This window comes from Natator depressus, chromosome 7 (genome assembly GCF_965152275.1).
Source record: "Natator depressus isolate rNatDep1 chromosome 7, rNatDep2.hap1, whole genome shotgun sequence".
NCBI classification, from domain to species: domain Eukaryota; kingdom Metazoa; phylum Chordata; order Testudines; family Cheloniidae; genus Natator; species Natator depressus.
In genome coordinates, this window is record NC_134240.1 from 89,877,604 (window position 1) to 89,904,306 (window position 26,703).

Genomic DNA, 26,703 nt, shown 5'->3' on the forward strand with positions numbered 1-26,703 from the left:
GTGTGAGTAAATTCTCCTCCCCAATCTGATGGAAACTCTGTGTGGGTGGAACTAAGTGGCGTTTCCTGCTTTGTCTATTAGTTTTCCCACAGAAAGGAAAGATCTGTCTGGGAAAATGGACAACTTGGGCAAACTGAAAGATTCAGTATTTAAAAATTATGTAATTCCGTTACTCATCTGATCGTGATCATCTTGATGTGTTAAATGAAAGGCATTGTACACGGATGAGGCCAAACAACTGAAACACTATCCCTAATATTTGTTTCCTATTTTGAGTAATACTATAATACTGTTTTTTTGCATCTGTGTATTGCAGTTTTTCAAAACCAAGATGTGTTTATATCCATGTTGTTAATTGGTGCATTGTTTCACACACAACCAAGATGTGGCTGTTTATTACGGTAGCGTGTATGACCCACGGAATTGAGAGTTCAGGAGAATGGATGCAAATCCTGAAGCATTCGTGAATATTGTGCGTTGCATATTGTTGCTGGAGAAAAGGTTCGGAGTAGGGAAGTGTATTATGAATTGATAACATCCGAACTAATTTCTTCATTAACAGAGTGTCCTTTTAACCAAGTTCTTTCCCCAACCTAGCAATTGTTTTCTCACACTTTTTTTTCTTTCTTCAAATGAGCCCCTGGAGTGTTCCTTTGCTGAAGGCTATATTGGACTAATAAGTGAGACCTTGGCTATGTTTTTGTTCGAGAGAGCAGCCTTTTGTTTTCGGTGTAGTCCTGCTGGTGGAAGAGGCACGTAAAGTGAATAGTTCCTTTATGTTGTTTTTTAATCAAAGTAATAGCTGTCAATTTAAAAAGAAATGTAATATTTTCATGGGAGTATTAAAGGCTGGATTGTAACTTGGTCTATATGTCTGTTCAGGGGACTAAAAGGGCATAAGACTCCCCCTTTCACAGGCTACCTACATTTTGTGTCCAGGTATACAGGAGTTCACCTGCTTACTCCCTTCCAGGAGCAAGCAGGGGAGAAGACTGGAGCCTTAACATCACCCCCTACTCACTGGCCAGTGCAGGAGAGAGAGCATGATGTAGGCCAGAAGTAATTACTACCCTGTGAGAGCAGAGGGGAAGCCACATTTCTGTGAACCCACTGTTCCTTCCCTACGATTATCCTGAGACATTGTTATCCCTTATGGTTACATGTGTTCTAATATGAAGAGAACATATTTGGCTTGAAGAAAGAGCTGAGTAACCAGAGCAAGACAGTTTTTAAGTTTACTAAATTCTGTTTCCTAGGTGAGGCAATAACTGAATATGTTACCCAGCCTAGTTTCACATATATGGTATATTGGTTATTTATTATTTCACAATGCTCCATTAGATCCCAGCTTAATATAAATTACAAATTTTCTTTCTGAGCATGTTTTATGTGTTTGTTTTAGTTCTTTACCAGCAAAAGACTAACTCACAAGTACCTTTCTTAGTTTCTTTTGGAGGCTTAATTATGAGCAGTCCATTACATGATACAGGAATATCTCACCATTCTGAAATGCAATGTATGTAAAGAGTCCAGAGTATGGGCTGGGTGCATATGAAATGACCTCTTGTAAATTTTAAATTAATGAACTAAAATGAATTAAAGGTACAAACAATATATTGGCACCTGGATCACATCCAATGCCATATTCACAAAGAACTGTAATGTACATGGTAGAGGGACACAGATATACAGCAAAGAACAAAGAAAAGGAAAGAGAAGTTTTAAAAAACAAGATTGTAAGGAGTGATTTGCAAGGTCAGCCCTTGCTATCTCCTTGCTGCACAGGGTTTGGAGGCACTTCGTGGGCAGAAGCAGGTGCCATCTTTTCTGTCCAGTTACCTGCTCATTCTAAGGAGGCTAAGGAAGAGGTTTGAAATGGAGACAGAAATGAGAGTACAATAATAATTATCCCAATGATCTCCAAGGCTGAACTTCACAAAGTAAATATAATAGTAACAGGTAAACCCAGTGACCGCATATCTCCAGACTCCCCAGATGCACTCTGCCTGAGAATGGGGCAATAGTGTACTCCTTTTAACTTCCTCTTCTAAGAGGAGTGCATTCAACAATCCAGAGCCAATCTCTTTATTTTCTTCTACATTTCACTTCTCATCCTTTAGAGATTTGTTTAAATCAGCTTCTGCCTCCATATTTTTTTAGCCAAGACCTTTCCAGAAAACCTGATTCCATCTTAATGGAAATATTCTTATGGTATAAGAAGACAAGTAGTGAAAAATGAGCTGTCCTGTTCAATACTTCCTTGTTTGGGACAGGTTGTATATACACCGATTTGTTTACTGGCTCATCTGAAAACTGGAAACTGTAAAAGCTTATGAAAATTAAACAGAAATAATGACAGGTTTCAGAGTAACAGCCGTGTTAGTCTGTATTCGCAAAAAGAAAAGGAGTACTTGTGGCACCTTAGAGACTAACCAGTTTATTTGAGCATAAGCTTTCGTGAGCTACAGCTCACTTCATCGGATGCAATGAGTGCAAACAATTCTAGAAAACACCTTTGTTTTGTTTCCTGCAGAGTGAGATCATTCGCTACAGAGGATATCTGAGTGAGGAGTATGAAATTATGACAGACGATGGCTATTATCTTAGTATCAACAGAATTCCCTTTGGCATAGGAAATTGTAAGAACTCAGGTATGGCTCTATTTTACTAAATCAGCGGGCCCAGATAATCTTCATCCAAGAATATTACAGGAACTGGCACATGAAAGTGAAAGACCAATAGCAAGGATTTTTAATGAATCTGTAAACACGGAGGATGTATCCTATGATTGTAGAATTGCTAATAGAGTACCTGTTTTTAAGAAAAGAATAAAAAGTGATCTGGGAAACTATAGGCCTGTTAGTTTGACCTCAATTGTATGCAAAATCTTGGAACAAATTTTGAAAGAGAAAGTAGTTAAGGACATAGAAGTAAACGGTAACTGGGATAAAATACAACATGGTTTTACAAAAGGTAGATTGCACCAGACCTACCTGACTTCCTTCTTTGAGAAGATAACAGATTTTTTAGAGGAAGTAAATGCAGTAGATCTAATCTACCTGGATACACTTCCACATGGGAAATTATTAGTTAAAGTGGAGAAGATTAGAGATTAATATGAGAACTGAAAGGTGGGTAAGGAACTGGTTAAAGGGGAGAGTACAATGGATCATACTGATCATACAGTGAATCATAGGTGAACTGTCAAGCTAGATGGAAGTTACTAGTGGAGTTCCTCAGGGATCAGTCTTGGAACCAATCTTATTTAACATTTTTCTTAATGCCTTAGCACAAAAAGTGGGAGTGTGCTAATAAAATCTGCTGATGACACAAAGTTGGGAGGTATTGCCACTACAGAGGAGGACTGGAAAATCATACAAGATCTGGAGGATCTTGAAAACTGGAGTAATAGAAATGGGATGAAATTTAATAGTACAAAGGGCAAGATTAACAACAAGAATTTTTGCTATAAACTGGGGACTTATCAGTTGGAAGCCATAGAGGAGGAGAAAGATCTGGGTGTATTGGTTGATCACAGGATGACTACGAGCTACCAATGTGATGTGGGCGTGAAAAAGGCTAATGCAGTCCAAGGATACATCAGGTGAGGTATTTCCAGTGGAGAAAGGCAAGTGTTAGTACCATTTTACAGGCACTGGTGAGACTTCATCTGGAATATTGTGTGAAATTATGGTCTCCCATGTTTAGGGAAGATGAATTCAAACTGAAACAGGTCCAGAGAACGGCTACTAGGATGATCCAAGGAATAGAAAACCTATCTTATGAGAGGAGACTCAAGAGCTTGGCTTGTTTATCCTAACCAAAAGAAGGCTGAGGGGAGATGACTTCATTTTATAGGGACAGTCCCATTATTCAGGGTTTTGTCAGGCACCTATTGCCCACCACCTGTTGTCCTGATTTTTCACACTTGCTATCTGGTCACTCTATATGGTTGCTTTCTATAAATACATTAGATGGATAAATACCAAGGAGGGGGAAGACCTATTTAAATTAAGCACCAACGATTATACAAGAACAAATGGATATAAACTGGCCATCAATCAGTTTAGGCTTGAAATTAGATGAAGGGTTCTAACCATCAGACGAGTGAAGTTGTGGAACAGCCTTCCAAGGGGAGCAGTGGGGACAAAAAACCTAATTTACTTCAAGACTCAGCTTTATAAGATTATGGAGAGTGTGGTATGATGACAGTGCCTACAATGGCATGTAACTAATATGTGACTGCTAGTAGCAAATATCTCCAATAGATGTGCCATTGTGAAAGAAATCCAAGGAGAGGGAGTCAAGTGTTATTTTATTATCCTATTAGAGAGATTCTACTTTTGTAAAATAATCCCTCGCTTTCTTTCTCAGGTCTTCAGCCTGTTCTTCTGCAGCATGGCTTAGTTTTAGAGGGAACCACCTAGGTTGCGAATATGGCCAACAGCAGCCTGGGCTTCATACTAGCAGATGCTGGCTATGATGTTTGGATTGGAAATAACAGAGTGAACTACTGGGCAAGAAAACACTACAACCTTAGCGCGGACCTGGAGGAATTTTCAGGTAACAGGTACCTTAAATTGAACGGCAGAGAAACTTTTAAAATCTTACTATTTTATTTTATATTTTAGGGATTTTTATATTTTTAAACAAATGGGTCGGATTCACTGGTACATTCCAGCTTCTTTGCACTGCTCTCTTTATGACACAACATAGCGACAAAAGCATTGTAATGGGCTGATGACTGTCTCTACCAGTAGGTCAGTAATTTATATCAGCTGACATGCTTATACCACTCAGACTTAATTAAATTTAACCATTTACTCTGCTGCTCACATCTGCTGGTGTTCAAGTGTGGGATCCACAAAAGTACGTAGGCATCTAAGTTCCAGTTTTGGCTCCACTGTGATCCTCAAAACTCCCATTGAAGCCTAGACTCACTTGGTACCGTTTTCAGAGTAAAAAAAATCCCTCTGCACCTAAATTTCTGCCTCTGGCCATGCACACTGCAGCCTCCCTCTAGGCATCCAGAGACCCTATTTCCCACCCCAGAGTGATTCATAAACCAGTGAAACACCTCACCAGCACACCAGGCATATGGCTGCCAAAGTTGCATGCAGGGTCCAATCCTGCAGGGGTGCTCGGAGGCCACCTGTCGTATCGGGTCCCATTCAAAATCCAGCAAGAGGAGGAGTTTTTGTTGTCTGCCATAACTTTTAGCCCAGGGGTTAGAGCACTCTGCTGGGTTGTGAGAGACCCAGGTTCAGCTTTTCCCTCACTGCTAGAGGAGGAGAGAGGATTTGAAGAGTGGTCTCCAGCCTCCTGGGAGCGTTCTCTAACCCCTGAATTATGGGATATTCTGATGTGGGAGCTCTCTCAGTTTCTCTTGTTTAAGCTGTTCCACTATGGATAAATAATGCAAGAATGATTGTAGCAGGAAGACTGGAACTGGGGTCTCCTACCTCCCAGGTGGGTGCCCTAACAACTGACTTACAGAATAATTTCCATTTTCGCTCCCTTTTGGGCCCAGTGACTGTTTAACGATTTATCCACAGTGGAACAGTCATTAGATCAGAGAAGGAGAGAGTGGGAATGACTCTGTAATCCAATAGTTAGACTCACAGAAATGCAGGACTGGAAGGGACCTCGATAGGTCATCTAGTCCAGTCCCCTGCACTCAGGCAGGACTAAGTATTATCTGGACCATCTCTGTTAGATGTTTGTGTAACCTGTTCTTAGAAGCCTCCAATGACGGAGATTCCACAATCTCCCCAGGTAATATGTTCCAGTGCTTAACTACTCTTACAATTAGGAAGATTTTCTAATGTCTAACTTAAATCTCCCTTGCTGCAATATAAGTCCATTACTTCTTGTCCTGTTCTCAGTGGTTAAGGAGAACAATTTATCACTCTTCTCTTTATAGCAACCTTTTACATACTTGAAGACTGTTGTCCTGTCCCCCTTTAGTCTTCTCTTCTCCAGACTAAACAAACACAGTTTTTTCAACCTTTTCTCCTAGGTCAGGGATGGGGATCCTGCAGGCCGGATCCGTCCCGTTGCTTAATTTCACCTGGCCATCGCCAGTCTTGGTGCCGCGGGCCAGAAGCCCCACACCTCAGCCCCTGAGGGGCTGGATCCGTGAGCGCTGGCTCGCCCCACCGTGGACAGGAAGCCCCGAGCCTCGGTGCCGCCCCCCCTCTTCGAAGCTGTGTGTGGCACATGATTGATTTTTCTTTTTCCTGTGGGTCAATGGCCCTTGATAGAAAAAGGTTTCCCATCCTGTCCTAGGTCATGTTTTCTTGTCCTTAAATAATTTTTGTTGCCCAGAACTGGACACAATACTCCAGTTAATGCCTTATCAGTGCCAAGCAGAATGGAAGAATTATTTCTCATGTATTGTTTACAACACTCCTGCTAATACATCCCAGAATGGTGTTTGCTCTTTTTGCAACAGAATTACATTGTTGACTCTTATTTAGTTTGTGATCCACAATCACTCCCAGATCCTTTTCTGCTGCACTCCTTCCTAGGCAGTCATTTCTCATTTTGCTTTTGTGCAATTGAGTATTCCTTCCAAAGTGTAGTACTTTGCCTTAGTCTTTATTTAATTTCATCCTATTTTAGACCATTTCTCCAGTTTGTCAAGATCATTTTGAATTCTACTCCTGTCCTCCAAAGTGCTTGCAACCTCTCCCTGCTTGATATCCTCCACAAACTTTATAAGTGCACTCTCGATGCCCGTTATCCAAATAATTTCTGCACATATTGAATAGAACTGGACCTAGGACAGATCCCTGCAGGACCTCACTTGATATGTCTGTGATGGGTTGTCACCCCTGGGGTGCAGTCTGGGAGCTGTGAGAAACCGCTGCGCCTCTCTAACCACTCAGTTGGACTGGCCCTGCTCACACTGCTTCCTTGGTTGGAGACACAGCCAGACTTGCCGAGGCCCTGTTAAAAGAAAAGGAGTACTTGTGGCACCTTAGAGACTAACAGATTTATTTGAGCACAAGCTTTCGTGAGCTACAGCTCACTTCCCACGACAGCAGATGGTGCTACACACCCAACCTGAGCTACCTGAGAGTGCTTTACCTAAGCCACCCAAGTACAAACAGCTGACCGCAGCCAGTTTCCCAGCTCCCAGGCACCCCCCCCCCCGGGGTATAAACCCAAAATGATATCATCTTGCACTGCACAGGGATTTGTACAGTGTAAGCTTATTAATATGTCTGCCCCTCCCTCTATGTGGAAAGGAATATGAACACTTGTGGTAACCAAGCTGAGATTTTTTCCCCAGATACTTCACTTAAAGGCACACTGATTTAGGTTAAAATATTAAATAAGTTTATTAACTACAAAAAGATAGATTTTAAGTGATAGCAGACAGATCAAAGCAATTTACCTAGTAAATAAACAAAACCGAAAACTAAGCCTAAAATAGTAGAAAGATAAGATATGAATTAGCAGATTCTCACCCTGGCTGATGATACAAGCAGGCTTGCAGATTCTTAAGGGACAAGCTGCATTTGCTTTGCAGCTTGGGATCCCCTTCCCGGTTCCAAGTCTTTTTCTTTCGGAGCTTCTCTGGTGTCGAGTTGTGGGGGAATCAAGAACAACAGATGATATTACTTCCTGCCTTATATAGCTTTTGCACAGGGCGGGAGCCCTTTGTTTCAAACTTGTTTCCCAGACCAGTTTGTGGAAAAATACTGACGTCCCAAAATGGAGTCCAGAGTCATGCCTGGTCGCGTGCCCTTGCAGAGTCATAGCAGCCATTACTTACAGGCTAGCTGAAATGTCCACAGGAAGGTTAAGCTGTTCCACAGCCCATTGTTTTAGTGCTACTGGCTCATCAACAATCTGGCTTCTTCATTGTAGTACCTGAAAGGCTGGCTGTGAGTGTTTTCCAGAGTAAGCCCACAGTGAAATGCAGATCCATAGTCAATATTTATAACTTCAGATACAAAAATGATACATGCATACAAATAGGATAATTATATTCAGCAAATCATAACTTTTCCAATGACGCCTTACATGACCCATCTTGTACAAAATTACTATTACGAATGTGGGGTGTAGTGTCACAATGCCCTTTCAGCTTCACTGTGAACCATTGATAACTACTCTTCGAGTACAGTTTTCCAAAAAAGAAGTTACTACAGTCAAGACCTATTTCATCTACTGCTTCCCCATATCCACAAGGTTTGTTACCCTGTAAAAGAAAGATATTAGGTTGGTTTGACAGGATTTGCTCTTGACAAATCCATGTTGACTGGTGCTCATCATCTTTTTATCTTCTAGGTGCTTACAAATTGATTATTGATTATTTGCTCCATTACATTTCTTGATACTGAAGTTAAACTGACTGGTCTATAATTCCCTGGGTTGTCCTTTTTATAGATATATACTATGTTTGCCCTTTTCCAGTCTTCTGTTCTCCATAAGTTCTCAAAGATAATCGCTAATGGTTTAAAGATCTCTTCAGCCAGTTCCTGAAGTATTCTCAGAATGTATTTCATCAGGCCCTGCCAACTTGAAGACATCTAATTTGTCTAAGAAATTCTTAACTTGTTCTTTTCCTATTTTAGCCTCAGATTCTGTCCCATTTACACCGGTGTTCACTATGTTAGTCGTCCAAACACTGCTAACTTTTTTTGGTGAAAACTGAAATAAAAAAGGCATTAACACTTCCGCCATTGCTGCGTTTTCTCTTATTGTCTTTCCCTCCTCTCTGAGTAATGGGCCTACTTTGTCTTTGGTCGTCTTCTTGCTTCTCATGTATTTGTAAAATGTTTTATTGTTACCTTTTAAGTCCCTAGCTAGTTTTAATATCATTTTTTGCCTTGGTCTTTCTAATTTTGTCCCTATGTGCTTATTATGCTTTATTTTATTCATTCTTTATAATTTGACCTAGTTTCCACTTTTTGTAGGACTCCTAGAGTTTCAGGTCACTGAAGATCTCCTGGTTAAGCCAAGGTGGTCTCTTACCATGCTTCTGGTCCTGGGGCCGGTTTTGTTCAACATCTTTATCAATGATCTGGATGATGGGATTAATTGCACCCTCAGCAAGATGACGCTAAGCTGTGGGGAGAGGTAGATATGTTGGAGGGTAAGGTTAGGATCCAGAGTGACCTAGACAAATTGGAGGATTGGGCCAAAAGAAATCTGATGAGGTTCAACAACAATAAGTGCAGAGTCCTGCACTTAGGAAGGAAGAATCCCGTGCACCGCTACAGGCTGGGGACCGACTGGCTAAGCAGCAGTTCTGCAGAAAAGGACCTTGGGATTACAGTGGACGTGAAGCTGGATATGAGTCAGCAGTGTGCCCCTTGTTGTCAAGAAGGCTAACAGCATGTTGGGCTGCATTAGTAGGAGCATTGCCAGCAGATAAAGAAAGTGATTATTCCCCTCTGTTCGGCACTGGTGAGGCCACAGCTCGAGTATTGCGTCTAGTTTTGGTCCCCCCACTATAGAAGGGATGTGAACAAATTGGAGGTAGTCCAGCGGAGGGCAACGAAAATGATTAAGGGGCTGGGGCACATGACTTACAAGGAGAGGCTGAGGGAACTGGGGTTATTTAGTCTGCAGAAGAGAAGAGTGAGGGGGGATTTGATAGCAGCCTTCAACTACCTGAAGGGGGGTTCTAAAGAGGATGGAGATAGGCTGTTCTCAGTGGTGGCAGATGACAGAACAGGAAGCAATGGTCTCAAGTTGCAGTGTGGGAGGTCTAGGTTGGATATTAGGAAATACTATTTCACTAGGAGGGTGGTGAAGCACAGGAATGGGTTACCTAGGGAGGTGGTGGAATCTCCATCCTTAGAGGTTTTTAAGGCCCGGCTTGACAAAGCTTTGGCTGAGATGATTTAATTGGTGTTGGTTCTGCTTTGAGCAGGGGATTGGACTAGATGACCTTCTGAGGTCTCTTCCAACCCTAATAATCTATTATTCCAATCTTTTGTACACATTGGCATAATTTTGCTTTTGTGCTCTTAATAATGTTTCTTTTTAAAAAACTGCCAACACTCCTACCTCTTTTTTTTCCCCCCCCCTTAGACTTGCTTCCCACCGGATCTTGCCTCCCAATTCCCTGAGTTTGCTACAGTCTGCCTTCTTAAAGTTCATTGTCTTTATTCTGCTGTTTTCCTTCCTACCATTCCTCGGAATCATGAACTCATCAAATCATGATCACTTTCACCCAAACTGCCTTCCATCTTCAAATTCTCAACCTGTTTGTCAGAATCAAATCTAGAACAGCCTCTCCCCTAGTTGCTTTCTCTGCCTTCTGTAATAAAAGAGTGGTTTTCAGTGCATTCCAAGAACTTGTTGGATAATCTGTGCCCTGCTGTATTATTTTCCCAACCAATGCCTGGGTAGTTGATGTCCCCCATCACCACCAAGTCCTGAGTTTTGTATGATTTTTTTTTTAGTTGTTTAAAAAAAGCCTCATCCAGCTCTTCTTCCTGTACAAGTGGTCTACAGTAGACCTCTACTAAGACATCAGTCTGCCTCCCCTTCTAACTCAATTTCAGTGCAGGTGTACACATCTCCAATGTACAAGGCAACATCTCTTCTTTTTTCCCTTGCCTGACCTTCCTGAACAAGCTGTGCCCTTCTATACCAATATTCTAATCATGTGAATTATCCCACCAAGTTTCTGTGATGTCAATTATATTGTAATTGTGATTATTCACTAGTATTTCTAGTTCTTCCTGTTTTTTTCCCATACTACTTCTATTAGTGTATAGATATCTAAGACATTAATTACGTTTCCCCTCTCTATTCCCTCTTGACTCTTCTTTGTTCCTGCTGTGATTGCTCATGTTCTATCCGTAATGCGTTCCCCCCGGGGTGCCACCTGGAACTGGGGTACCCCTGAGCCTCCCTGACCCACCATCCTGGGCTCCCTTTAAACTGTACTGCTGTGTCCAGCCTGCACTTTCACCAGCACACACATAGGTAGGGACACACCCAGCTGCAGTTGCATGCAGATGCTGTGATCAGTTCTGCATGGGAAGGCTCAGCTAAGGAACTTCCCAGCTACTCAGGCATACACCCCCCTCGGGAGTGTAAGCCCAAAATTATACTGTCTTGCGCTGCACAGGGAACTGTACAGCATAAACTCATGAAATTTGCCCCCTCCCTCCCACACACACTGGTTTTAGATAAAGCAAAAACAAGTTTATTAACTACAAAAGATCTATTTTAAGTGATTATAAGGGATAGCAAACAGATCAAAGCAGATTACCTAGCAAATAAACAAAACACACAAAGTAAGCTTAATATACTAAAGACATTAGATATAAATAGCAGATCCTCACCCTAAGTGATGATACAGGCAGGCTGCAGATTCTTAAGGGGCAAGCTGCACTGATTTAGAAACCCCAGGTGTTCCATTCACAGGCTAAACATCCCTTTAGCCTGGGTCCAGCACTTCCCCAGTTCATTCTTTGTTTCTCAGGTGTTTCCAGGAGTCTCTTTGTGTGGGGAGTCAGTGAAGAACCACAATGTCACTCCCCTGCCTTAAATAGCCTTTGCATATGGCCAGAATCCTTTGTTTCAAAGCATGGTTCCCACGCCAGTGAGTGGAAAAACACTGTTATCCCAAAATGGAGTCCAGCACCAGGTGACCTGATGACATGTCCCTGTAGTGTCACAGCAGTCATGAGTCAGAGGCTATTTGAGGCATCCTCAGGAAAGCACCCACGTGGGAAATAAGCTTCTTCTAAGGCCCATTGCTCTCCCTAGTGGTTCATTAACTTGAATGGGCCCTTCCCAGCCAACCATCTAGACCGAGAGCCTTTTGCCTAGTGGGCGTTCCCCAGGTGTAAACACATTTGTAATACAAATATATAGTCAATATTCCTAACTTCAGATACAAAAATGATACATACATACAAATAGGATAATCATATTCAGTAAATAACCTTTCCAGTGGCACCTCACATGACTTATCATGCATAAACTACATTGATTGTCATAATAATATCACTGAAGAATACGTGGTGCAGTGTCACACCTTCCTCCCAACAGATTCCTACCTTTCACCCAGGTCTCCGTGTTTTGGACTTACCTATGGGTGTTTGTCTCCTGCCCCTGTTGAACCTAGTTTAAAACCCACCTCCGTAGGTTAGCCAGCTGTATCCAAAGATACTCTTCCCCCTCCCGTGATAGGTGGATCCCATCTCTTCTCAGCAGTCCCTCTTCTCGGACAGCATCCCATGTCTGAGGAAGCTGAAGCCCTTCTGGTGTCACCATGTGCACAGCCATGTTTTTCACCTCCAGGATGTGTCTGTGTCTTTCTGGGCCCCAACCCTTGACTGGAAGGATTGATGAGAACGCTATCTGTGCCCTCAGCTCCTTTACGCTCACTCCCAGAGCCCTGTAGTCACTGCTGATCCGCTCGGGGTCATACCTTGCAGTATCATTAGTGCCCACATGAATGATCAGCATGGGGTAGTAGTCAGAGGGCCTGATGATCCTCCACAATCCTTCTGTAATGTTTTGGATATAGGCCCATGTGAGGCAGCACACCTCCTGGTATGCCAGGTCAGAACAGAAGATGGATGCCTCTGTCTCCCTCAGAAGGGAGTCACTGACAACCACCATCCTTCGTTTCCTCTTGGGAGTGATGGCTATGATCCTCCTAGCTTTTTGGGGTACATTGTTTGGGATTAGGGCACCACCTGGGAGGCAAGAGAACTTGAGTCTAGTTCTCTGCTCCAGTCACTCTTTCATTATTTATCCACAGTGGAACAGCTTCAACAGCAGAGACTGAGGCCCCATGTCAGAATATCCCAAATCTCAGTGGGATTTAGAGAGCCCTCCTGGGAGGTGGGAGTCGCCTCTTCAAATTTTTTGGCAGTGAGGGAGGAATTGAACCTGGTTCTCCCATATCCCAGGTTCTAACCACTAGGCTAAAAGTTAGAATGTGGGCACCACCATCACCTTTTCTTCTGGCTGTTTTTTGTGGTGTGAGGCAGGAATCCTTTTTCATTCCCTCAAGAAATGCCTTGGGTTCTGTCTGACTCCAGGCAGTGAATTAAAGTTTGTGGCTCACTAAGCAGAGAAGGGCACTTCTCTGCATCCTGGACTTACACACTTATCTCCAAGAAAGGAGCCAAGCTTAGCACACATTCCTGTCATTGGTGTCTCCCATTATCTACCTTAGGCAGGCCCCCCACCTACCGTGCTGGTTGTTGTGGATTGCATTCTTAGATATCTCTCACCATTCATTGTATAGAGAGCCTAGGTAACTAACTTGACTTTGTGGATTGCAGTGTTTTTCTAGGTGCCTAAAAGTTAGATGGTGTGATGCTGAGCAATGTAATGGTTAAGTCCCTTTATGGATCCTACCCCAAACCAATTCCAAAAATAATCTAATCTTGCTAGAATGCCATTGTAAACAGCATATGCAACACCCCAACCAATTGTTAAATCCAGTGAACATCATACCCCTCTCCAACCAGCTCTCCTTATGTCCAAGCATTACTCAAGCCTAGGGCTTACCTTGACTTGATGACACAGGTTAAAACTACAACTGCCTTGTCTTCAGTATGATTTTAACACATGCTAAGATCACACCATATTTTCCTAACGAAGACCAGCCCAAATATGTCAAAGTTTTAAAAGTAAAAATGAAAAGGTATCTTTACTACATAAAGAGACAAAGATTTAAATCCCATGGTGGCTGAAATGATCAGTGAGATTTGCTGTGTCTGTGATTCAAAAATGCTGCATTCTGCACCCACGGGCAGTAATTATAATTTCTTAATGTACCCAATTTCGTTTTATGTTGCAGTTTTCACAAAATGGCCACACATGACCTTCCTGCCATAATAAACTTTATTCTGCAGAAAACTGGGCAAGAGAAACTGTATTACGTTGGCTATTCTCAGGGTACCATCTTGGGTACGGTAAGAGAAATCAAATTGTTATCATCAGAATTAGAGCCTTCCTATATTATCTGCTGTATATAGTAAGTGACAGTTCCTTCCCCAAAAGCTTATAACTTAAAAGATAAGATGTAACAGGAGGGTGAAATAAACAAGTGATGAGGGAAAGAGGACTGGGTGACAACAACAATATGTTTTAGCTATCCTACTTGTGTGTACCATTCATAGATGTAATTAGATGCACTAGCACTAATAAATAACAGTGATATCAACTAGCTATCTGCCTTGCAGATGGCAATTTTCTGTAGGCATCACAACCAATGGGTAAGGCATGGTAAGATCTGAAAGCGGGGAAGCACTGTGCTTGTGTGCACTTTAGCTGGTAAAGCTTTAATTGCTAGTGACACGAAGTTAGCACTTAAGGATCTAGTAATATGAGAACTCCCTGAAAGGTTCTTAATTTCCCGGGGGATGTATGATGCTCACATTTTCAGTCAAGAACAAATATGAAAATATGATAACTTATTCAAGGTCATGACCGTTGAGTTTCCATAATCTTTGTTTAGGGTAGAGAATGAATATCTTCATCTCTCTCTTTATAATTGATTATTAAGGCTGCTGTGTTGAAAGTGCATTGAAGTGCAACTGAAGAGACCAGTTTTTGAGCTACACAGAGCTCTTCTTCAGGTCAGGTCAGATTACCTTTCCCAGACCTGAAGATCTTTTGCTCTCTGTAGCTTGCATGATTTATTCTTCAATCATTTTTGGGCAGATCTTGCACTTTTTTGTTTTGTTTTGTATTTTACTCATCATAGGTTGTGTGAAGATGTGTACTGTTTCTTTAAATCTGTAACAGGAAACAGGGCAGGAGGGGGCTTGGAAAGGTTTTAGCAGAGGTTCTACGATGAAGGATATAGAGCAGGAGAGAGAAAATTTAGGAATTATACCATTTTCCTTATTTCTAAGAAAGTTCCTTATTCAGTGTGAGAAGAATGCAACACTTTCATTGTCATGTGTCAGGGTGGGTTGGTCTTAGAGGCTTCGTAGAATAACTTCATTGTTCAGAAGAGTCTTGAGGGAGGAGAAGTCTCCTGGACTATTTTAAAATGAATGAACTAAAATTGTGACTCAAAAGGAGATTTAAGGATCTCTGTGCTCCGTGTATAAAAGAAATTAAATTGTTTATTTCTGTCCATCACTGATACCTCCCACTCCATGGCTTTTATCAGTCCCCTACTGCTGCAACTCTTTGCAGAGTATTTTATTAGAACACTGCCAGGGAGGAAGGAGCTAAGGGGAAAATCTACAGTCCTGGAATCTGTAGCATTGTGCTTTCCTGCACATGAAGCCATGCTCCTCCACACCACTGAGCACTCTCACTCCCTGCTATGGTGAGTACTATGAGTATATAAACCATAGTGAGTGTCACAGACTCACTGCGTCCCTCAGCACAGCACATCTAAGTCTCCCCTGCATCCAGGTGGGCTCTACCTGCTCCCTCTCTCCAGACCCGAGTCCCCCTGCTTCCCAGCTCGGCATCTGATATCACCTCCCCCAAGCCTCGCCTCTGTCCAGGTAAACAAAGTCGCCTGGGCCTCCTCCTCTCTGCTGTCCTCTGTCCCCTCTGGCTGGAACCGGCTGGTCAGGTCACTGGGGTCAACTCTTTGCAGCAACATTGTCCTCCCACTGGCCAGAGCTGGTTGCGACTCCCAAGCTGGGCCTCCCAGTCACCAGTCGCTGGGGTATCCATTCTCCAGGCCATTGGTCGGGGTCCCAAGTTCCGTTGCAGGTCCTCTGTGACAAACTCCCTCTCCCATCACCTCGTTAAACCAGTAACAACCAGGGAAACTGCATCCCACCTCAACTGCATGTAAACCGTTGGGAAAAAACCATGAAAACCCTCCACTTCATCACAGTGAGTAATGTCTTTGCGTTTTTACAGACTATTCTCAGCAAGAAAGAGTTGTCTGTGAAGAGAGAGATTGAGCAAATTTACTGTTCAGGTGTGCCACTACAGAGTATTTCAGAAGCTTTGTTCCTTGGTCTTTTCTGTCTTCGGGGGTTTTAATGAAAAGAGTCTAAATATGGTATGGGTTTAGTGATTTAAAATGAACTAACTTTTGTTTGGCCACATATGCATGGATAATTAATTTCTAACAGCAAAATTGGCCTCTTTTCATTACCAGTGGGATCCTCGTGTAGGCTAACATGTTGACACTGCCTCCTAAAGTTTGTGTGTGGCAGATGAGGGAGTGCAGGTTGGCTGGGATGTTGTAGGATGGGCCGGTCCATTTGTTTGCCCTCACTTCAGGCAGGAGTAAATGATTACAGTAAGCACAAGGCAGTGGAAAACGAGGCCCTTAATATCTTGAAGTATTAGTCTCTGAATTCAAATGCACTGTGTGAACATAATGCAATACTCCTCAGTCCAAAATCTTTTACTGAACATAGGCAGAATCACTTTGTTGTTCTGAAACCACTTGAACTTTGTAGGTTTGAAAGTTCTTTTTGAACTCTGACATTATTGGGTTCACATTCCAGCAGGAAACAACTGTGAGGGCATCAGGAAAAATAGAGAGGGAAAAGAAAAAATAATTTAAGTACAACATACACCCAATGTATAGCCATATAGCGCTTTAAAAACACACACGTACACACTCAATAGTACGTAGCAGCCAACCTGCAAAAGAACATGAGCATAACTGCTGCATCTCACTCAAGCATTTTTACTTCTGTCATCTAGACCTGCTTTGAACAGGTTTGGTAGACTCAGTGGTGAAAAATACCAGTACCCTATCTACGCTACCATTCCTGTTAATTCTGCTAGCTGGTGAGAGATGTAAAAAAGTCTAGTGTAGATGCAACTTCCACTGACTCCCTGTCTAATTCTAGGTCTATTTCAAGGTCCTAGTTTACATTTTTACAAATCTCACTGAGTTAGAGTATAGTTCAAGCCTTTTCTATGATATGAAAATTATCTATTTCTAGTGATGGTATAGGCCAGCAGCAAACTACAATTCTTCTCCCATCCTGCCCCTGCCCCAGAGCAAAGAGGAAGCAGGGAAGGAATTAAGACCAAGAGCAGTGTCTCCAAATCACAATGCATGTGGGGAAGGTGCAGCTGGTGACGTATTCCTGGCTCAGGGCTGTGACTAATCCCAGAAACTACGCCAAGTTAACATGTACAAATCTCTCTGCTGTAGGCAAGGCCTGAGGCATCTGTGTAGAACCAATCTCTTTGCACAAGTATTTCCAGAATAAATATGGCTGCAGAAGAGCCCAGCATTTCCTCTCCTACAGACGAATTGAAGTATAATTATCACTTACCGATGCAGCGTCAGCCAGGGAGGAATGTTGATTGGTGACATTTCAAACAGAATGATTGCTTTTTTCTCTTGGTAGGATACCTAGATAGAACAGGGATGACGTGGATGAAAAATGCAGATGTAGGTAGGACACAGGCTTGTGCCACCCTAGCTTTGAGTATCATAGAGGCTGAGATACTTCTCTAACCCATTACACTAGCTGCCCTTTTCCCTTTAGCTAGACTATTTGACTTAATTAAATCACCCTTACAAAACAAATTATATTAACAGGACCCGCTCCCCCCCCCCCAAAAAAAAAAAGCTCTGTGAACCCAAGCGATAGTTTGAGAGGTTCTAGTTGCAAACTCTGTGTCTACACTAGCACTTTTGTCGGTAAAACTTATGTCACTTAGGGGTGTGAATAAATGCCCCCCTGAGCGACTGTAGAGGTGCAGACCCACTGTCGCGGCACCTCCTGCTGATCATACTGGAAATTAGCTCTTTTGGACTACCAGGGCACCTTTTACTAGCAGTATCTCACTCACCATTACTTCCACTTCCTCCACTGTCTGCACCATCTGGATCTGCACCTCTCCCAGACTGCAGTGTCCTCTTCAGGGCACAACCCTCCAGCTATGCCCCAGCCTGCTGTCTCTCCACTTTTGGGGGACAGGCAGTCCTCAGTCCTTCCACTTGCCTCAATGGCCAACTGCAGTCTCTAGTCTAGCCCCTGGCTTCAGGGGCAAATTGCATTCTGGATTTAGGCCACTCTACTCATTGGCAAGTAGGGATAAATGGGGGAGGGACTCAGGCCCACCCACTACTCTGGGTCCCGGCCCAGAGACCCTATAGCTGGCTGCCACTTACTACCCCTCCTCCTATTCCTGCTGCCTACTTTCCCTGGGCCACTTCCCCCATAGCCCTAGGACCTTCCCTGCACTGGCTTCAGGGCCTCAGTCTGGCCATGGTCAGCCAAGAGATCTCCTATTGCTCCGCTACTGCAGTGCTGGGCAGGGTATCTCCAGTGCTCCTTGGCAGACAGTCCTTCCCCTTTGCCCTCCAAGAAGAGACTGCCCCTTGCTCTGCTGAGCAGCCCTTTATATATGGGCTCCAGAAAGCCCTCTCCTAATTGGCTTTCCCAATAAACCTTTTCCTGATTGGCAGGGTTCTGCGCAGCCTCTCGAAGGCTGCCTTAATCCTTCTCCTGCCTGTGTGAGGCAGCCACCCCACCACAGTGACATAAGTTACACTGACAGAAGCACCAGTGTGGACAGTACTATATCAGCAGGAGACGCTCTCCTGCAGACATAGCTACCACCACTCGTTCAGGGTGATTTTATTATGTTGACGGGAGAGCTCTCTCCTGTCAGCATAGAGCGGCTATAGGGGAGACCTTACAGCAGCACCTCTGTAAACTCTCTAGTGTAGACATGACCTTAGTGTCATCCATCTGTAATCTATACTTTATCTAAATCTCTAGAAGTGCCCTGATCACCAGTTTCACAGAGGTGTTGCCATCTTGTCAGTTTGAAATATTTTGCATGACTGGAGTTTGGGTAAATGGGTCTAACTGGAAACTGAGGTTTTCATTCCTCATGGATTATGAGGTTGAAAAAGTTAATATTCATTGTTTGGCATGGCAAAAGCTTGGAAAAGGCATGGCTCTGTAAAACCCTGCAAAAGTCACAAAGACAAAATGAAAAGACTCACAGGATCACATTAAGCAAAATGTCCTTGATTTTGCAGTAAAAGTTATTCAAAGCATGCCAATAAAAATGAGCAAACAGTTTAAAACCACTAAAATCCTCTGATTATTCGCCATATTCCACGGCGCTGGACATACAGTGCCAGATTCTGCCACCCTTATTTTAACTGTGGAGTACTTCATGAGACTATCCACCGTGTAAGGGTCTACTCAATGCGAGCAAGTGGGGCAGAATCGGACTCAGATTTGTAACAAATTATGGAAGAGTATTGCTAAACAGAGGCTGGCCAGGATTCCAGGATTTGTTATAGAAACCTTAAGTCATGGTTTTGTCATGAAAGTCAAAATGTTGTTACAAACATAAAGGAACAACCTTACTCAGAGGGAAACTGAGCTGAAGTTACTATGTTTTTCTGGTTTAGAAAACCATATGGATCCATAACTTAGTTCAGATTTACTTGAAAATTGTCAGTCTCACTGAATGATTTGCAAAACTTCTGTCATAGTGGAGTTCATTACATATGTCTGAACAGTGCTGAATATAGTTACATTTTTGTAGAACTAAAGTGAAAATGAGTACTTGTGGCACCTTAGAGACTAACCAATTTATTTGAGCATAAGCTTTCGTGAGCTACAGCTCACTTCATCGGATGCATACTGTGGAAAATACAGAAGATGTTTTTATACACACAAACCATGAAAAATGGGTGTTTATCACTACAAAAGGTTTTCTCTCCCCCCACCCTACTCTCCTGCTGGTAATAGCTTATCTAAAGAGATCACTCTCCTTACAATGTGTATGATAATCAAGGATGAAGTGAGCTGTAGCTCACAAAAGCTTATGCTCAAATAAATTGGTTAGTCGCTAAGGTGCCACAAGTACTCCTTTTCTTTTTGTGAATACAGACTAACACGGCTGTTACTCTGTAAAGTGAAAATGTTCATTTAAAAAAGTTAGCTCCGTTCTTGGAAATGAATCCAGTTTTTGTTTGTTAGTGGCAGTATTCCAGGTCCCTTTCAGTAAGACTTTCTAAAGTACAGATATTTTCACCTTCTGTAGTTATTGCACTGAATGGTATTTAGTTTAAGATGAACTGAACTCCATCCATTTCTGTCAGAAGATAAATGTCTAAAATGTTTTCTTGCAGAGTCGCATTGATATCTACCTGTCACGCTTTCCAGATTCAATGTCTGTAAAAACTATGCTCCATTGGGGCCAGGTAGAGTTTCTGAAATATAAAATGTCTTTAATTCACTGCTTATATTTAAATATTATGCAGCCAATTCTGATATTTTATATTCTCATGGGTCCTGTCTGATCATACTTGAATTCGGATTTATTCATGAAAGAGAGAGAACTACCTGAAATTTTACATCTCAGATCCTTGTTTTGTTTTGCCCTGGCACTGGTGTTGAGATTTATTCATGCAAAATAATGTGCAATTTTATTAACTCTGACACTGAGTTCAGATATCATTGCCATATAATCATAAATCACTATCATCATACACAACGTAAACCACCCCCTTAAACTTAATGTTCTCTTTCATTAGAATTTGAAAAAGAAAATGTGCAAAGATCAAAATACTAAATTTTCCACCATGGCTACCACTTGTGTGGCTGCACCGGTGAGTAACTTGACATAAAATGCTAGTCTAGACACAGCCATAAAGAGACTTCTGGACTTGGACATTTGATATTTTTTGGAGCTTGTGGGGAGCAGAGAGGACAGGCTTTTGTTTGTGCTCTTTGTTTATATTTTGTTCTCTCTTGGGACTGAGAGAGGCCAGACAGAAATCCATCTTCTCCAACCCATCCTACTCCAAATCTCCAATATTGCAACCAGTATAGGTAAGCCAGGCAAGGTGGATTAGTTTATCTTTTGTTTTATGTGAATTTTCCCCATGTTAAGAGGGAGGTTTATTCCTGCTTTTCTGTAACTTTAAGGTTTTGCCAGAGGGGGATCCTCTGTGTTTTGAATCTGAATACCCTGTAAAGTATTTTCCATTCTGATTTTACAGAGGTGATTCTTTTACCTTTTCTTTAATTAAAATTCTTCTTTTAAGAACCTGATTGCTTTTTCATTGTTCTTAAGATCCAAGGGTTTGGGTATGTGTTCACCTGTACAAATTGGTGAGGATTATTATCAAGCCTTCCCCAGGAAAAGGGGTGTAGGGCTTGGGGGGATATTTTGGGGAAAGATGTCTCCAAGTGGTCTCTTTCCCTGTACTTTGTTTAAAACGCTTGGTGGTGGCAGCATACTGTTCAAGGCCAAGGCAAAGTTTGTACCTTGGGGAAGTTTTTAACCTAAGCTGGTAAGAATAAACTTAGGGGGTCTTTCATGCGGGTCCCCACATCTGTACCCTAGAGTTCAGAGTGGGGAAGGAACCCTGACAAGGATGTGCATGAATAGTTTGTTGCCATGTGTGCAGTAGATTACACAACTTGGGTATATTATGAAGCATGAGATCTTCAGCCTTTTGCCTTCATCTACGCAGGAAGTGCACCATTAGTCCCCTGCTCTACACAGTGTATGGCTTATTTTTCTTACTTGTGACATACCTGAAGGTGAAGTGGGTACCTTGCAAACAGATAACTAGCTGGGTCTCTGCTGGAAGGCATTTACCATCTTCAGTTTATACATCACATAACAAAAAGGGGGCACAAAAGGAGCAGGTGGATTTGGACAGGGTTTCATAAATTAAATCATGTGGAGACTCATATTCCTGTATAAGTGTTTGCAGGATTGGGGCCTCAGTTAGTTCATGTGATCACCTTAGTGAGCAGGACTCCTTCTTAAGGGCTTGGCTACACTTGCAAGTTAGAGCGCATTAAAGCAGCCTCAGGTGCCCTAACTCACGACCCGTCCACACTGGCAAGGCACTTAGCGTACCTGGACTCTGCAGCTGGAGCGCTCCTGGTAATCCACCTCCACGAGAAGCATAACGCTTGCTGTGCCTCGGCTGAAATGCCCCGATGTCAGTGTGAACTAGGTGTTGCATTACTGCGCTCTGATCGGCCTCCGGAAAAAATCCCATAATCCCCTTAAGTGGCCACTCCTGTCATTGTTTTGAACTCAGCTGTAGGAATGTGGATATGCCCTTTCAAAGCTCCGTTTCTGACAGCCAGCTGCTTATCTGCTCCAGGACAAAGCAACCATTAGTGTGGAATGTTGCTTGCTGTGAGTGTTTGAGAGAGAGGCGTGGTGAAGGGGGGTCTGCTGCTGTCAGAACTTACAAGACAGCATGCTGACATGCTCGCAGCCACCCCCAAGCCCCCTCTCTCTCCCCCCACACACACACAACACACTCCCTGTCACACTCCACCCCATTTCCCTCCCCCCCATTTGAAAAGCACATTGCAGCCACTTGCATGCTGGGATAGCTACCACAATTCACAGCTCTGTGGCGTTGCAAGAGCTGCTAATGTGGCCATGCCAGTGCACTTGAATCTGACAGTGTGGACACACTGCAGCGCTTTCCCTACTGCGCTCTCCAAGGGCTGGTTTAACTCACAGCGCTCTACACCTGCAAGTGTAGCCATGCCCTAAGTTTCACTTTAGTACATGAATCAGATCACATTCCATAGACTTCATGGCAGAGGTGAGTCATTAGGTGAGATATGAATAAGGAGAGGGGGTGATGGATTGGTGAATTACATAACATATCTTTACACTAGGAAAGGCAGTCCATGGTAAAAGAATATGATTTTTTAAAAGTGTGTGTCTTTACTTCAGTAAAACTATTCATGTGCTTAAAATTAACCTCTTCAGTCAAGATATGGACATAAGAGTTTTAATGCAGCTTTAATGAGGCTTCCTATAGCCAGAGGCTGCTCAAAGCATCACACCTGTTTTCTCTTGCACAGCTGAGCACTGTAGCTGACCTGTGTGGGGAAGCAGCTTCTTCCCTTTGATGTCTTTCTGGAACAGGAGTGATAGCAACAGTCTATCAAAGGTAGAACAGTGCTTCCCTTCCTAGCCTAGCCTCTACAGTCAGCTGCCACAGGGAAGCAGCTGTGCTGCCTTGAAGACCCACTGATTGTAGGAAGCTGAATGAAAGGCCATTTAGTTGGGGTCTGAGAAAAGGAGATAGAAGAGGGGTGGGAGCTGGAGCTGTTGAAAGCATTGGCTGTTTGGGGAGGAAACCTCTAAGAATTTTTCCTGGAGATCCCCCCAGTATCATCCCATGGGAAGGAGCAGGGGGATCAATACAGGAGTCAAGACTTGCCCTGTTCCCCAGAAAAGGCTACCTGGCCACACCCAAACCCGTGTCTCCATCCTGTGTTTTAGCCTCCAGTGCCTAGTAGAACACTTCCCCATTCCCCTCAGCCCCCTTGTAATGCGACTTCATTATAACCATGCTCTCAGGGACTCATTGGCCATATGAGGGAATGGCTTAGCAAAAAAGTTAATACAGCCTGGGCCTATATCAGTTTTTCAGAGGATACCCCCTAGGAATGAAGGAGAGATGATATGCATCTTACCCTGGTGCTGGGCTACCCACTCCTTTGCCCAGTCCTTCCAGCATCCTCCACAAACAATGCATGATGGGGCTTCTATAGGGAAAGGAAGGGAAACATTGACATAGAGATGGCTGAATCTCCCTAGAGAGAGCCACACAGGGAAGACGCCCTCACACATGGATCAGAGTGGCATGAACTGGGTTCATATTGGTCTGAAAACCAGTGTGAGAGGAGAATAAGGTCTAAAATAAGTTATTACAGACTTTAACAGAAACATTTATCAAAATATTGGAATAAATTATTTGGTTAAAACAAAATACCATGCACACTCACTGTTACAATATGAAAACAAAATATATGTATAGATAATAAGATAAAATAGTAATCTCATTCCAATGGACTAAATTTCCTTTCCTTTCCTTATTATTAATAGATCCATTCTTTTATAACAGAAATCTTATAAAACTTGTTTACAGCTTAAATAAACTTATTATGTACACAAATACACAATTATGAATTGGCCTTTGGAAGTCCCTAAAGCTACATTAACAAGACTTGCTACCAGTCGCTTTCTTCAGCTTGTAGTATTGATCACATGTTGTGGTTGATGCTTTTCTATTCTTCATCTTCCGTATCAGTTAAAGTCTTTCATTACCGTATGTTTAGGTTCAAACTTCTGTTTTTCTTACATTTAGATATGTAACCTGTTTTACTTCTTGTATCAAAACTCTGTGATATTAATCTTTTTTCTTTTTTCCTTGAAGTTTAATTGTGGCTATAGTTGAAAGGGTTTCTCTCCCCTTACTTTAAGAACTTTTTTTTTTTTAATACTATCAGGTTTGGTGGCTGGTAATGACCCTGTTCCAGCATATGCCAAAAAGTTCCACCAGATTTCTAAGTAACGATCTTTGTATCTTCTCCCTTGTAGAGCCCTGACTGATGAGTACCAGAATTCCCCACACTTTTTGATACCAGTCAGTAGTTTCAGGACAGTAACTCCTCTTCCACCATCTTGCTATAGTACTTCTAGTGGCAACTAGGAGATGAGTGATCAGTTATTTCTGGCTTTTATAAGATGCAGAGTTTTCAGGACAACTTAATAAAAATACTTGAGCTATCTGACAGCTGACATCCTGCTTTCTCGTATGGTTTTCCAAAATGTTTTAATTGTTGGCCTCTTCCACCATATATGGAGAAATCATCCTATTTTGTTACATTCTCTTTAGCATTTGCTCTATCCCTGTACCATAAATATGTTTAATTTTAAGGGGAGTGAGAAAATTGATAAATAATTTTAATGTAATTTTCTTTTAATAATGTGTTTATTGAGGAGTGGGGAACACTGCCCCATATATTTGCCCATTCCTCGATTTTGGTGTCTTTGCCTATGTCAACTTTCTATTGTTTCATGAACATAGTTATTTGCTGTAAATTACAGTGATTACTTTGTATAGAATGGAAAGTAAGCCTTTGTGTTTCATGGATGTGGAGTCGTTTTTCAAATTCTGTCTATCGATGGACAAAATTCTAATGGATTTCCCTGTCTGATATTAAAGAATTATTTCATATGTCTCAAAGCCATGAAGAGGGATATTTTATATCTCCCTAATCCAACTGCATCAACTTGGATAATCTCCAAGAGTTCTCAACCATCAACTTTAACGCTCTGGTTTACAGAAGGTTAATTGTTATATTGACAAATCTATTGTATTTCTGTTGGTTCTTTGCTTAACTGCAAACACCTTCTTGTACCAGTAAATCAGTGGGCATAGAATCTCCGAAAGAATATAATTCTGATCAATGTAAGAATGAACACAGAATACGAACTGTGGACCAGTGTTGAAATGACGCACTCAGTCTTAGGGCTGCATGACTTTTAAAAACCCTTCTGGTTGGTTGCCTTATCAGTCTGGAATTAAATTTTGAAAGTGAAGCAAGCAAGTATTTTAACAACATCATGATATCAGTCTCCTTTCTGAAAAGCTGCCTACTGTTTCCTTTTTTAATAGAAACAATATCTAATTAATTTCTAATGTTTCTTTTAAAATCCACTATTCATTTTGATCATTTCAGGATACTTTGGGACAGAACAAATAATAAAGGATATTAAAATATGTATATTTTTTCTTTCTTAGACATTTAAAACAAGAGAATTCAGATATTTTGATTATGGCAGTGAGGAGAATGAAGTTAAATCCAACCAGGTAAGAAAAATCTGTGATCTCTTAAAAGTAAAAATAAACAGAGTACTACAGCAAGAATATTTCTAGCGAGGGAATAAAGTGTATTGGTATATTAGCTGCATGGAGAGCTGGATTCCTGTCTGATTGTAGTGGAAATATCATCTTAGTTGATTTATTTGAATTATTCAATACTCTGCTCAAAATATTTTCACCACTGCAAATTCTTTGGTGTTTGTCCACTGTCCCTGTCCAGCTGTTGTTTTTCTATTGACTTTCCAGTGAAATCCATGAAACTTAATGATGTTCTAGCTACATCTAACAATGAAATAGTTGCCTTCTTTCTGGATGCACCCAGAACTTCAGGCAGATATCAAGCCACAGATGAATATTTTGTGTTTAAAACTTACTACTTCACAGGCTTTCACTTTTAAAGGTGTTTAATTTGTTTTCCAGACTGAAGCCCCCTTGTATAGGTTAGAAGATATGAAAGTTCCAACTGCATTATGGTATGGTGGAGAGGACTGGCTTGAGGACCTGGAGGATATAAAAATATTACTCCCACAAATCACAAATCTACAGTATGAAAAGTATATTCCTGATTGGGCCCATTTTGATTTCATTTGGGGTCTCGATGCTCCTGAGCGAGTATACAGTGAAATCATTGATCTGATGAAGAAACATCCATAGAATTGCATATTAGCGTGTTAGAATTAAGCAGGATTTAGAAGGATTCCTATGAAATAAGCATTGTTTTTGAACTAATTGTAGGGTTAACAAAGGTGTTTGCTATGATTCCTTGGATTTGCACTACTTGTCATTACCATATTGTCTATCCTGCTGGAAATTCGGGGACCTCCTCAAGGATCTGAATTTGATTTCTTAGAGGAGAGAGATTTTTATGGCTTCAAATTTATCCCATGCCTAGAAATGTGTTGAACAATGAAAGTGAAAATCCTAAAAATTTTAATATTTCAGTGTGAAGGTGGAAATTTCACTCTTTGTGTGACAGTTGTGAAAATTCACACTAAATAATATAGCGGGATTCATTTTCCTCACGTATGTGACTGATTCAAATAACATTAGCCTCAGCCATACAAAATTTCATGTGTTTGTTTGAATGTTTTCAACAAGGAAAGGTAATTTCATAAAGTGAT

At 41.9% G+C, this 26,703-nt stretch overlaps 1 protein-coding gene across 1 annotated transcript in view; it reads left to right on the top strand.

Moving 5' to 3' along the window:
- Nucleotides 1-26,468, top strand: part of LOC141991342 (uncharacterized) — a 55,868-nt gene extending 29,400 nt beyond the window's left edge. Inside the window, 6 exon segments of the mRNA XM_074959642.1 lie at nucleotides 13,799-13,913; nucleotides 15,835-15,872; nucleotides 15,874-15,979; nucleotides 20,051-20,122; nucleotides 25,502-25,570; nucleotides 26,003-26,468. Of these exon segments, the coding sequence (XP_074815743.1) occupies nucleotides 13,799-13,913; nucleotides 15,835-15,872; nucleotides 15,874-15,979; nucleotides 20,051-20,122; nucleotides 25,502-25,570; nucleotides 26,003-26,236 (634 nt within the window). The 3' untranslated portion in view covers nucleotides 26,237-26,468.
- Nucleotides 26,469-26,703: the final 235 nt, after the last annotated feature.